Source organism: Athene noctua, chromosome 4, assembly GCF_965140245.1.
Source record: "Athene noctua chromosome 4, bAthNoc1.hap1.1, whole genome shotgun sequence".
Taxonomy (NCBI): Eukaryota; Metazoa; Chordata; class Aves; order Strigiformes; family Strigidae; genus Athene; species Athene noctua.
In genome coordinates, this window is record NC_134040.1 from 51,024,217 (window position 1) to 51,036,261 (window position 12,045).

At 37.4% G+C, this 12,045-nt stretch overlaps 1 protein-coding gene across 2 annotated transcripts in view; it reads left to right on the top strand.

Annotated features, from left to right (window-relative positions):
* The window catches only part of ALB (albumin), a 40,940-nt gene that overhangs the window by 18,005 nt on the left and 10,890 nt on the right, over positions 1–12,045 (top strand). The window contains exon 4 of one of the 2 annotated variants that reach the window (XM_074905342.1): positions 10,582–10,625. In XM_074905342.1, the coding sequence (XP_074761443.1) occupies positions 10,582–10,625 (44 nt within the window). Of the gene's footprint in view, positions 1–10,540; positions 10,626–12,045 lie in introns of those variants that run through there. The other variant, XM_074905341.1, reaches the window with a different exon arrangement.

Sequence of the window (12,045 nt, forward strand, 5' to 3'; positions counted from 1 at the left end):
TTTAAGAGAACCACATGAACCATACAGATCTTTACTAAGCTTAGCCACATTTTTTAGTCTTGGATGAAATTTTTCTGATTCTGAGGAAATTTTAAAATCAGGTCTTCCTGAAGGCTCTCAAATTAGGTATTATCTCCTTTGAAAATCAGAGCTTGCAAGCACTACTCTAAAGAAAAAACAAACAAACAATTAAGAGAAGCAACATTTCCTCAGTTTCATACTGTATTTTAGTCACTTCTTTAACATTGGGAATCTCAGGTTTCTAGTATTACATGCTGTATTGTAACAAATACAGGTAAAGGAGATCATAGGAAAGAAAACAGCAATGAGAAGGTCATTTTTTGCTACTGCTGCAAATCAAATTATCGTCTAAGATATCATTACATGCTGATAATATCATCGGGAATTTGATTCACGTTTAAGGTAGTACTGGACCTGGAACTATAAGCCAGAGATCACCTAATAAATGTGCTCTGTTTGAATGCTGCTTGATAAGCTTTTAGCTGTTAAAAAGAATTGATTTTTCAGACAGAAAAGTACACATGCTTAGGTTTGACTAATTGAACTTTGCTTCTGAGACTAAGGCAAAAATGTTGAAATATTTCACTGTGGTTTTGGATTTCACCTGTGGGGACAGAAAGCTTCACATTTAATTCATGTAGCCTCAGAATTCATTACAGCAGAATAATATGCAGAAATGGATTATCTTTTTATGTCAGTGAGTATATGACAGTGCCAACTTTCATTTCTTAACCTGCCTGCTTTAAAAGAATGGGACAGGCTCAGTTCCAGCTGTAGCAGGCCTGCTTGGGACACTGCAGAACTCTGGACCCCATTTCTTCCTGTTCGTCCTTATTCCTCTGCTCTAAGAGTTTCAGAGTTCCTTGCTGCTGTGTCAGGAGGCGGGTCCTACCTCTACCCAGATGCTGGCTTTGAGGAAATTGAAAACCTGGGTTCTGATAGGTGTGCTGAAAGGAGCAGTATTTTTGAATACAAATGTGATAAAACTTTGTTCAGTACATACGAGACTGAAAGGATTCTTCCCTATGTGTTCATCTATCTTGTGCTACAAACATTCCTCCAGTGATGAGGACCTACAAATGGCTCTACAAACGTCTGCTCTTCTGTTAAAGGTGCCCATTCAGGCCCTGACTCTTATCTAAAGAAATTCAAAAGGCAGTAGGGGATATTGGAGGCAGAAAATGCTACCCCTGATCCAGGGCTTCATTTAAAATAACTATCTTTCCATTTTTCAAAGTTTTGAGGGCTTTACCTCCTGGAATTGCTTACTCAGAAATGGAGGAAAGAAAGAGAACAGGATCACTCTGTTTTTCTCCTTAATGCTTGAACATTTACAAGTTGTCTTAAATAGATGAACCGGCATCTCCCAAGAAACATTAAAAAAAACATTAACATTAAAAAAATCCAGAGACCGTAACAGAAAAACCAGCACAAAAACAGGGAACAATTATAGCAGTGACACAGATTCTGTTTCTACGGAGATGGACATGAAAGAGAAAATATTTATCAGTTCTGCAGTTTTTAGGCCAGAATGGGAAAACTGTAGGTTTATGTTGAAACTAAAGAAAAAATAGGACAAAGTAAGAGCATCAGCACTGCTGAGGGGCAAAGGCTGTCAGTGGTGCAGTAACATCTGAGTGTGCCAGCTGCAGAATGAGGGAATCCAGAAGTCCTACAGCCCCACTAGACATAAAGCTATTTTTTCAGGTTTTGAAGTGTTTCAGTTTGGGAGCAAAATCAATGACTCCCAGAATCTTTAGTTCATTTTCAGCATGCTTTTCTTCTGATTTTAGCAAATACACCTGCTTATGCTTAGAAAAAAAGTTTCTAGCCATGTTTTCTATAAATTGGAAGTCACAGATAAATGCCTTAAATTAATTCAAAACAAAAACCCCAAAAAAAACATTTCCTGCCGTGCTTCAGAAGTTTTCAATATCTCTTTCATTGCTAAACCTGTAGTACGTCAAGCCTAGGAAAGAAGTATTAACAATCTCTTGCCAAACAAAAGCCTTCAGCTTTGGCCCTTGACTGAATTGTGTTCACTGAATTGTTCTTCTATACTGCCAAAGACCATCAAGCTGCAGTTGACTGCAGTTGCACTTTTCCAGGCACAGTGCCACCAACAATTTCTTTGAGGTTGAATGCCATTTATTAGCTATCGGAAACAAAATAGCCATGATGGAGACAGACTGTTGAAAAGGATGAACTGCAGAGACTCCAGGGAGAATTTGCAGAAAACTTAGAGCAGATCTGTTAGAAATATACCAAGTAGGTCACAGCTAAACATAAGCATAAGTGGAGCATATTCAACAACAGTTTATCAGACGTGGAAACACATGAAAAATACATCAAAACTGGTGGAAAATGAACACAGAAATTTAAAAAAAAATAGTTTAAACAAAATCAATGCTTCATGTGCTGTTGAAAAAACACACAAAAAAAATTTATATGTTTCCACATATATATAAGCTATGCCAATGTTTTTTAAATGGCACCTTAAAGAAAAATGCAAGCAGCCACTGAGAATATGAGCTTCAGTGGAGATATGACATCAGCAGGATATAAAACTGAAAAAATAGGTAGATCATAAAACTCAGGAGAACACAGCTCATGTAGCAGCATGGAAATTGGAAACTCGAGTGCCAAAAAGTTTCTAGGGGACAAGTGAACGTACTGGATTCCAAAGGCCTCCAGCGAATTATGTAAGAGGAAGAAAAAAGATCACCACTGACAGTTGTATCATGAAGCAAAAATCAATCACACCACTGCAACAATTTAAATTTCAGCTAGCATATCAAATTTATAAAAAATACTGAAACAAAAGGTTCTTTGTGATAAGGACTTCATGAACCAAGTAATGCTGAACCTAGGATAAGTCTTTCCTACATCTGTTTTGTAATTAGATGTGCACTTCACTCATGCCACAACATCACTCTGATGTTTTTTGAGGGATCTTGTAACTAGAAATGGAAAAAATTATCAAGCCAGTACCTTATCTATTTTGCAGATTACCTAGTTGTATTGACAGAAAAAAAAAGTCATGGAGACATAGAAAAAAGAGACTAGTTCAGAGAAGTCACAGAAATTGCTAGCTGATAGCCCTCACAAAAACCTGAATACTCTGTATTTGGGTAGATTCAAGCAATTTAATGCATTATAGAGGAGTCAATACAAGTCAGTAAGGTATTACCTCACAAGGAAAAACAAACCGTTCTTGTACTTGCTGCCAAAGGATGTTATTGGCAACTGTTACTTGATAACAAAACAGCTACATCACCACATTGTGGATTTCGTGAGACAAATTGTTAGGGATGGTAGAATGCTCCAGGGATCAAGTGTACAGGATTTGAAGAGCAGGACAAGAAGCAAGACTCTAATGAGGACTCAAACGCTTCAGATGTTAATGTTGAAATGGAGAATATTTTGGATGTAAAGACCACATAACAGGAAGTGTAGCAAGGTATGAACTCAATCTCTTCTCTCTGATCAACATAAGCAGGGAAGGTGGAAGAACAAGGCAATTTCTGGCTCATTGCTGCACCATATATGATATATTTGATCACTTATCTGCAGTTCTCTTTCAACAGGTAAAACCAACAGAGATGTTCCACATCTAAAAGATATTATTACATCATATAAAAGACTTCATTAAAAATATTTAACATGTTAGTTTCCATGTCAGTCTAGTGTATTAAACATGAGTAAAAGATGGAAATGCAAGAGACACAACTCATCTAAACGATAAAGCCGACAGTAGAGATTAACTTGCACATTCTGAAATTGGGTGATATTCTGCAGTGTGAATGAGTAGACAGCTGCAAAACACTTTGCCACCAAGATGGGGATTGGGACATTGTTTCTGGAAATATGGCAACCAGGAGCTTTTATATTAACGTTACTAATACTCACAGAAATATGTATGTGCAACTGAAGTATCTCGTGTAATAAGCTCCACCAGCATATTGGGGAAGGAGAGTCTTCAGAAAGTACTGTAAATAATCAGAAGGCATTTTTATGAAGTACCCTATGCATCCATCCCCAGGACACTGTTATATGTTGTTCTTGGAACAGCAAAACTAAAACTGAGATAATATGAGATGCATCTAGATTATTTCTTAGACTGCAGTCATAGATGACAAAGAGAAAGCTATGAAAAAAGCATTTTTCTTCCTAAGGGAAAGGATCATTTAAAGCAACTATATAAGAGTTTGAAGGCAGGAACTTGAAAGAACAGTGAGCTCTGAACAGAGAGTCACAATTGCTACTAGCATCCTAAGGATACTTGGAAGATCTGCATATGAAAAAAAGGCGTCATATACAAGCAACATACAATTGAGAAAAGTTATTCTTGAAAACATTAGAGTAAATTTGACTTCTCATATGCAGATAAGAGAGATGAAAGACCCAGTAAATAGCTGTGTCATACATTGGAAAATCCAGGGCCAGCCAATGAAAATGTGCAACGTTCCCAGTAGAGCTCAGTATACATCAGGAATGCACATAAATTATCTCATTACAGTAAACGATCATCCTGGGTTTTGGAAGTGATATTGTCAGATACTGCTGCAGTGATTACTGTAAGCAAAGCAACATAGCATTTCAATGGATACTATACCTACACTTCAGTAATTGTTTTGGAGCTGCTTGGTGCAACTTGGCTGGAAACAGACATTTAGTTGCATCTTCATTATGTCACAGCCTGTCAAATAGTAAAGGTAAACTACTGGGTAAAGTTCTAATACTGTTGTAAAGAGCACAGCAACAAAGAAGTATACACAAATGCCACAGTGAATAGGAAAAAGCTGACTCGCAAGTCTGATGCTGGCAGTCTTAATATCACTACCATTGCCAGTGAAGTAAAGGACAAAATAGAAAGAACAGGGAAAGTGTGTGTTGTCTGAAGTGTAATACAGCCAAGAGATGAACAGTTAGCAGAAAAATTCAAGCATAACACCATACATGAATCATTTTCAAACTGTGCACTTGACAGTATGTGTCTGATGAACAGATACCAGCTTCTTCAGGGAAGGCAGCACTGAATTCACTTTAATGAAACTAGAAGTCCTTATAAACCCCTTAATGAGGAACAGTGATATTGACAATATAGATCATAGTGAATGAAATAGGCAGCCTACTGAGACCTGCTCACCAAGACATAGAAAGAAGACTGACCTGCACTGGCTTCTGCTCCATCTGCTCGTGAGGCCTTCCCAAGGCCTTTAAGACTAGCATGATGTGAAAGAGCCTTTTTCCAACCCTTGCCACAGTAAAGCCCTTGTTAACAAAAAGAAAGGAATAACTTAAAAAAGCAGAGTCATTCATATGTGTGTGTGTGTCTTAAGGTGGATTTTGGAAGGTATAATGTGAAATTATGCATTCAGATTATCAAATTCAAGCTTAATTTTGCAATCTGGAAAATTTACATCCACCATACATAACAATAGATATACAAAACATTTTCATATACATATGAAAACCATTTTTTTCCCAGTATGCTTTCAGCATAATTAAAAAAGGGCCTGCTTTCCAGATGGATTTGATGAGTGTGTAGAGGGAACAATGAGGTCTGCATGTCACCCTGTCTGAGGTCTTTCTCCCTCACTTTGCAGTAAGCACCAAATACTGCATATTCTGGCCGCTCTTGTCTGTGTTCTGGATTTTGTCATGAAGTTCAGATCTGCAAAACTATTTAGGTGTTGAGGATGCAGACTTGTGGTCTTGAATCTGTTCCAGCAGAGGACTACAGGAATAAGACAGTAAATTACAAATTGAGCTTATTGGAATTAGCTGTTTGAATCATTTAGGTGCACTGACACTATGAGTACTCATTCTGGTTGGTTTAAAAATGCTTATTTTAATGAGAGAAGACTGCAAAACTGCAGATGGGTGCAGACCCGAGATGCGTGACCTAGCATCAGAACTGAGGGTGTGCCCAGAAGATACGCCCTGTGACGGAATGCTGTTAGCTACACCGTAGCAGGTATCTGCCTATTCTGCTACAGTGATCAAATCCTTTTCATGTTCATGTTTGCTCACCAGATAGGCCTTCTTGTTCATTTTATATCTATGAGTCCATCTCTGTTCAAATAAAAGGCATATATCTGTTTGAGATGTTTGATTTGTTTTGCATGGGAGCCAAACAACAGTGATAAGAATAGCAAACATAATGCACCAGAGCAGGAAAAGACTGGTACCTGACCATGTGTCCAGAACTGCAGACATTTATGTTCAAATAGAAGGTATATATCTGTTTGAGATGTTTGACTTGTTTTGCATGGGAGCCAATCATCAGTGATAAGAATAGCAAACATAATGCACCATAGCAGGAAGAGACTGGTACCTGATCATGTATCCAGAACTGCAGACATTTATTTAGACATATACTGATAATTACAGTTATTTTAAAAATGAGCTACTGCCCAATGGAAAAAAAAAAAAAAAATCAGCTAAGCCACATGTCTGTAGGCTCAGTACTGAAAACAGGAGATGGCAACAACTTTTTCAGCATTATGTCACCTCCACCTGCAGGCAGGTGAGAAGTAGCATTCTTTTAGCTGGTTCCATCCACTTTGGCAGAAGGCTATATTTCATTTTGAGGGAGAAAAAAAATTGCTAGTTGGCTGCCCTTCTTTGTGTTATCATTAGTTATGTAAAAAGCCAAAGTAAAACAAAGAACAAAACCACCTCCAAAAGAGAACTGCAGTTACTGGCAGTAGTTGTGATCCTGGCACATGAACATCTCTAGGTTTAGTGTTTATCTCAGTCCATTCACAGAAACATAACTTTTGGACTTTAAGACAAAGAAACAGCAGTGAATAAAATTGTGGGCCACAAAATTAAGAGAGTTACTAATAGTCTTCGAGAATTCACTTTTAAAAGAACTTACTTTCCAAAAGCGTTCTGTAGTTGTTATGAGGATATATCAAATTTGTTGCTCAAAAGTCTCATGCAATTTTAGTAAATTTTGGTCCACATGTGCTTAATCTTTAGGAGGAACATTAATCCCAGTGAAATATGAAAAGCTTTCCTTTCAACTTCTGAATGTTTTCCACTCTCCTGCAATCTACTTCAAGGGCAAACCACCTGAACACAGAGGTGAATGGGTGGGGTTTTTCTGATAAAGGAGATGTTATTGTGAAATTCATGGCTCAGAAATTCCTTAAGAGCTATGGCTCTCCCATGGCATCTCTTCATCCTTACTACTATGTTGCATCTAGCATAAGAGACTACACAGCACAAAATGTAGCCTGGTCATATGCCGACAGAAGTTGGTTAAATAGATATCCCTGAAAGTAGTTAACCAGTGGGAGTCTGAGGATGAACTAATACACTTTGTATCTACTTTGCACAGTATACACTTTGCACAGCATGGTATGATGGAATATTTAAAAAATATGCATCTTTTTTTTTCCCAGGTCAATTACTCTTGGAATTACTGTCCTTTTGTCGCCCACATCTGAAGTAACACCACTTACCATCTGTAACTTTAGACATAAATATGTGTGAAAATGCATTCGTCTTAAAATGCAAATGATATGTTCCTTTCTGTAATACCAGCACAACTTTGTTGAAAGTGTACTCAACACAGTATGGAAGAATTGAGTAACAGGAAGCTCAGAATAACATTTAATATTGTTAAACAAACATCAGCACTGGAGTTCAGATCTCTCTCTCAGCAGTTATATGAAATGTTGGCATGAAGTACAGGACAGACAACAGAAGCTATCTAGAAATAAACATGGACCCTGTATTACAAACTTACATATTAACTCTAGGGGACCAGCAGTGTTCTTGCTAACACTGCACAATGCTGCAGGGGAAAATTCCAGATAGCTTTCAAGATGCAACATTACATATTGAGACTTTTTCTCACGCTAAATTTCAATGTAACAGAAAATACTTTCCCCTCTCAGTCCTCAGCTCTCATTTTCTGAAGACTGCTTTGCTACAACCTGAAAACATTTCAAGAGCTGTTCTAAGGCATGATTTGCCACTACGACTTTCTTTCACCATTTAGACTTGGTCAGTGTTCCAGTCTGGTTGCCTTTTATAGTCACTTTGTGGCTATCAACAAGACACCTAAATGTGTGCTTATATCTCACTGAATGCTCTGTTAAGATTTGAAAGGAGACACAGGGTCAAGGTGTAAGTAAATCAAGCTGATGTTTGCAGGAAAGTTATATTCCATTTTTACAGTGGCTTTCATTGGGTGAGAAGGTACTTGTCAGATTGCTGAGTTAGCTCCTTGCATTCATCTTACCTGAGATCTTGGAAAAAGCACTGTTAAGCCCCTGTATCCACCATTCTACCTCTCACCATTTATATCAATGGAAAATGTGTGCAGAAATTTCCAAAATCAAACTGCTGATACATCCAGATGTCAGTGATTTAAGGGACTGTGCAAAAATATGCTAGGTAGTCTTCAGCCATTCTGAAGGTTACAAGTTAATCAAAAAGATCCACGTTTTAGTGATGGGTTCTTCTTTGACAGAGGAATGTGGTCAGTAAACCAGTTACAGACTGAAGTGTTTAACCAGCTCTTTCCTGTGATTTCATTAGCCTCAAGCAGCACAGGTCTGAAAAGTCCATATAGTTCATCATAATTCCCATAATTCTCCAGAAAGTTGGGATTTTACTACAACCACCTGAAAATAATCCATATTTCTAACTTTATGACAAAACCAGGGTGTTTTTCTGCAAATTTGGCTTTCCCCCACCATCCTTCATGTAAGAGTTATCCAGATAACTGTATCAAATTATTCCGAAAACTCATCTAAGTTTTATGTGGTTATTCATGAAGAACAGAATAGTCTTTCAGAAAGATAAGATGCATTGACTTGACATTTTTCTAAACGAAAATTGCCTGCAAATATTTTATGCTTAGACACATCATTTGAGATTTATTTAGGACATGTTTAAAAACTCAAGTTCAGAAACAAAGGTGTTTTGTGGTTTTGGGGTGGGTTTTTTTGTTTTTTTAAATTTTGTCAAATTTCCAGAAAGCTGAAAATTGAATTGTTCATACTACTCCCACTAGGAATAATACAGAGTTGTGGTAAAACTGCCTACCTGAGGGAAAAAAAAAAAAAACCAAACCAAACAAACCAAAACAGAGTAGAAAATGGAACCTTAAGGACTAAGGAAGAGTTAGAAGACCTTGCTCTAAGTGATACCTGGTGGGTACTTACTACTGGAAGCAATGAGTTGCAAGGCAGAGCATGGCCTCCAGCAGCTCACTGAGAATAGTTGTGTGGGTTGACATCCAGCCACTGGAGAGAGACATTCATTAAAAGAAAGTCATAGTATTTCCCACTGTGGATCTATATCACTTTGCACTCAGTAAGGATCCAACCTCATACTTGCTTTTTTTTTTTTTTTTTTTTTTTGAAGCCTCTCACTGAATGTTCTGGAAAAATATTTTCAATTTTATTCCATGTTGGGGCTCTGTGCAGACTTCACGGTTATTCCTGTGTCTGATTTCCTAAGTTATCGACTAATCAATAGAAAATTTTCAAAGAGAACAGTGCTTAATTAAGAAATTACTCTTGGGAAGATGTCAGCACAAATGAGGAATTGCAAAAATTATGAAATAACAGCTCCTTCAAATGTTTATAAGTGTATCTGGCAGTTGTCTGGATCCTGATGAACAGCATTATCTACAGAAAACCAGAATGGGACCTAACAAATCAGGTGCTCAAATTAGCCCTTTGGCTGTTTGAGCAGCCTTCCTCTTGGATATTACCCTAAGTGCATGTCCCAGAATTCACAGTGTGAAAGAGTCAGTTCCAACCTACTGATACAGCCCCATTGTCTGCATCAAATTGTTCCACTCTGGAGCTACATATAGTGTGAGATTTCAGATTCCTTGGTACCAGTTCCCCACTTTTGCCTTCTGCTTCTTTAAGAATTTGAAAGCCCATTGAAATTGGAGGTGCTGTTTACGCCTGTCTTTGTGCTTGCTCCTGTATTTTAGCAATCTGTACTTTTTCTAGAAAAGTTTAGATGAGCCATCTCATCTTTGCAAAGTAATTTAAAACTAAAATTCTCTCATTACAAGCGAGTATGTGGACTGGGTCCTATCTGGCTGAATTGTTACTGTACAATACCAACTTGCTTTGCTTTTGAACAAATACTAGAAAAAAAAAAAAAAACCACACGAAAAACCCCATGGCTATAGGATTAGACTTGATGACTTTTTTGTCTGATGCCTTGAACTCCTTGTTTGTCATTTGATAAGGAAATTTACGCAAAACTTTATCTGGTTGGGTGCTGGAAGGTTCAACCTTTTCAGGACAAAAAGGCCTAGAGTAACACATAATAAACAAATAATATCAAATTAATTTTTGGCAAGGACAGACCAAGTTTTGTAATCTTCTTCAGACTAAATGGAAATCTACAAATGCCAGCTCTATGGTTAATATTTTACACATACAGGTAGTAAAAGGTATATAAGCAAATGCTTTCCCTTCAATCGTCCTAGCATTTCTGAGCAATTTTGCCCACATCATAATTTGCAGCCATGAAGTGGGTAACATTAATTTCATTTATTTTCCTCTTAAGTTCTGCCAGATCCTGGAATCTGCAAAGAGTTGCTCGAGACAAAGGTAAGAAAGGACTAATTAGTTGTCTTTGCAGTCTTTGTTATATCAATTTCATGTCTTTAATGTGATTTACGAACAATTCTTGCAAGCCTGATCTAAAAAGAATAGAAAAATTTGATTAACATGAAAAGAAACTAAATGAAGAAATTGTGAGGAGATGGGTAGAACACCGAGGACAACCTAACTGAATAAGTTCAGTGACATCCCTTTGCAACATCAGTGTAGTGCATAAACAGGTGATGTTGATTATCCAGAATCTTACTTTCCAGCATGGAGAAAGTGGAAGCACTGTGCTTTTGGAAGTTCTGTCTTTTGAATAGTAGTTCATAAACAAGCTCCTCACCAGTTAAAGGCAACAGTATTCACACAAGCAGGTCAAACATCCAAAAAACTCCATCTCAGTGTGGGCTGTAAGAAGGCTAATCAAAAAACTCCCCATTGTGTCATTTCTACCTGTACTGTAAAACTTTAGACCTTGGTCAAACAAATATTTCTGCAGGCAGTCCTCAGAATTTTTCAACTGACATTTTTGATTTTTGTTTGAAACATGAAAATACTAAAATTTAACAAAACCAGTTTTCAGGAGCTGGCTTGAAATGCCAGTGAACAGCAGTAAAAAAAAAATCTTTAAATTACGATTTTCATCATGGAAGCTCTTATTATCACAGCAGATATATTCTGTTAGGTAAAGGAATTACGCTTCATGTTTTCTAAATGCTCCTGAATGGTATTTCTAGAACAAAATGACTGCCCCATTCTAGCTCATTCATTAGTGTGGCCATATGCCTTCAGTATCTGTCAGAAGAATCTTGTGGGAGTCTTTTCACCAAGAGTGAGGTATAATTGCAACCTGTATTTGTTACCATCAGGACCAAGTGAAGGGATCCTTCTCATGAAGAGCACAGATGATATGCACAAGTGGAACAAAAATACGAATCTGCCAAGTTAATAATTTTGTGATCAAAAAGAGAAAATTCTCCTAATGTTTGCTCTAATCAAGCTGCAGCTGCATTCCTTTATTTGTAGTGTAGACTTGATAGTCTTGTTGGTTATGTGAAGGATGTTTGCTAACCCTTAATAGTAAGCTACAGAAATAATTTTGAATGTTTGTATAAGTATGTCCTTACAGAGGTAACTTTGCATTAGAATCCTAAAAATCACATGACTGGGTTCTTTCAGAAAGATGTGTGTGTGTCTAAGAGTTAGGTATCTGCAGATAAATGGACAAGAGTGGTCATCTGAAACAAAGAGTTCAAGGTGGCCTGAAGAAAGCTTTAGATTGAAGTTCCTAAAAAAGCAGTACAGATTACCCAGGATGGTGTACCCAAAAGTGGGATTTTACAAGGGCTCGGCATTAGCTTGCTCTGTTTCAAAACAATTATATTACTACTTTAAGAGCTGGGTGAATGCTGAACACTTCTGA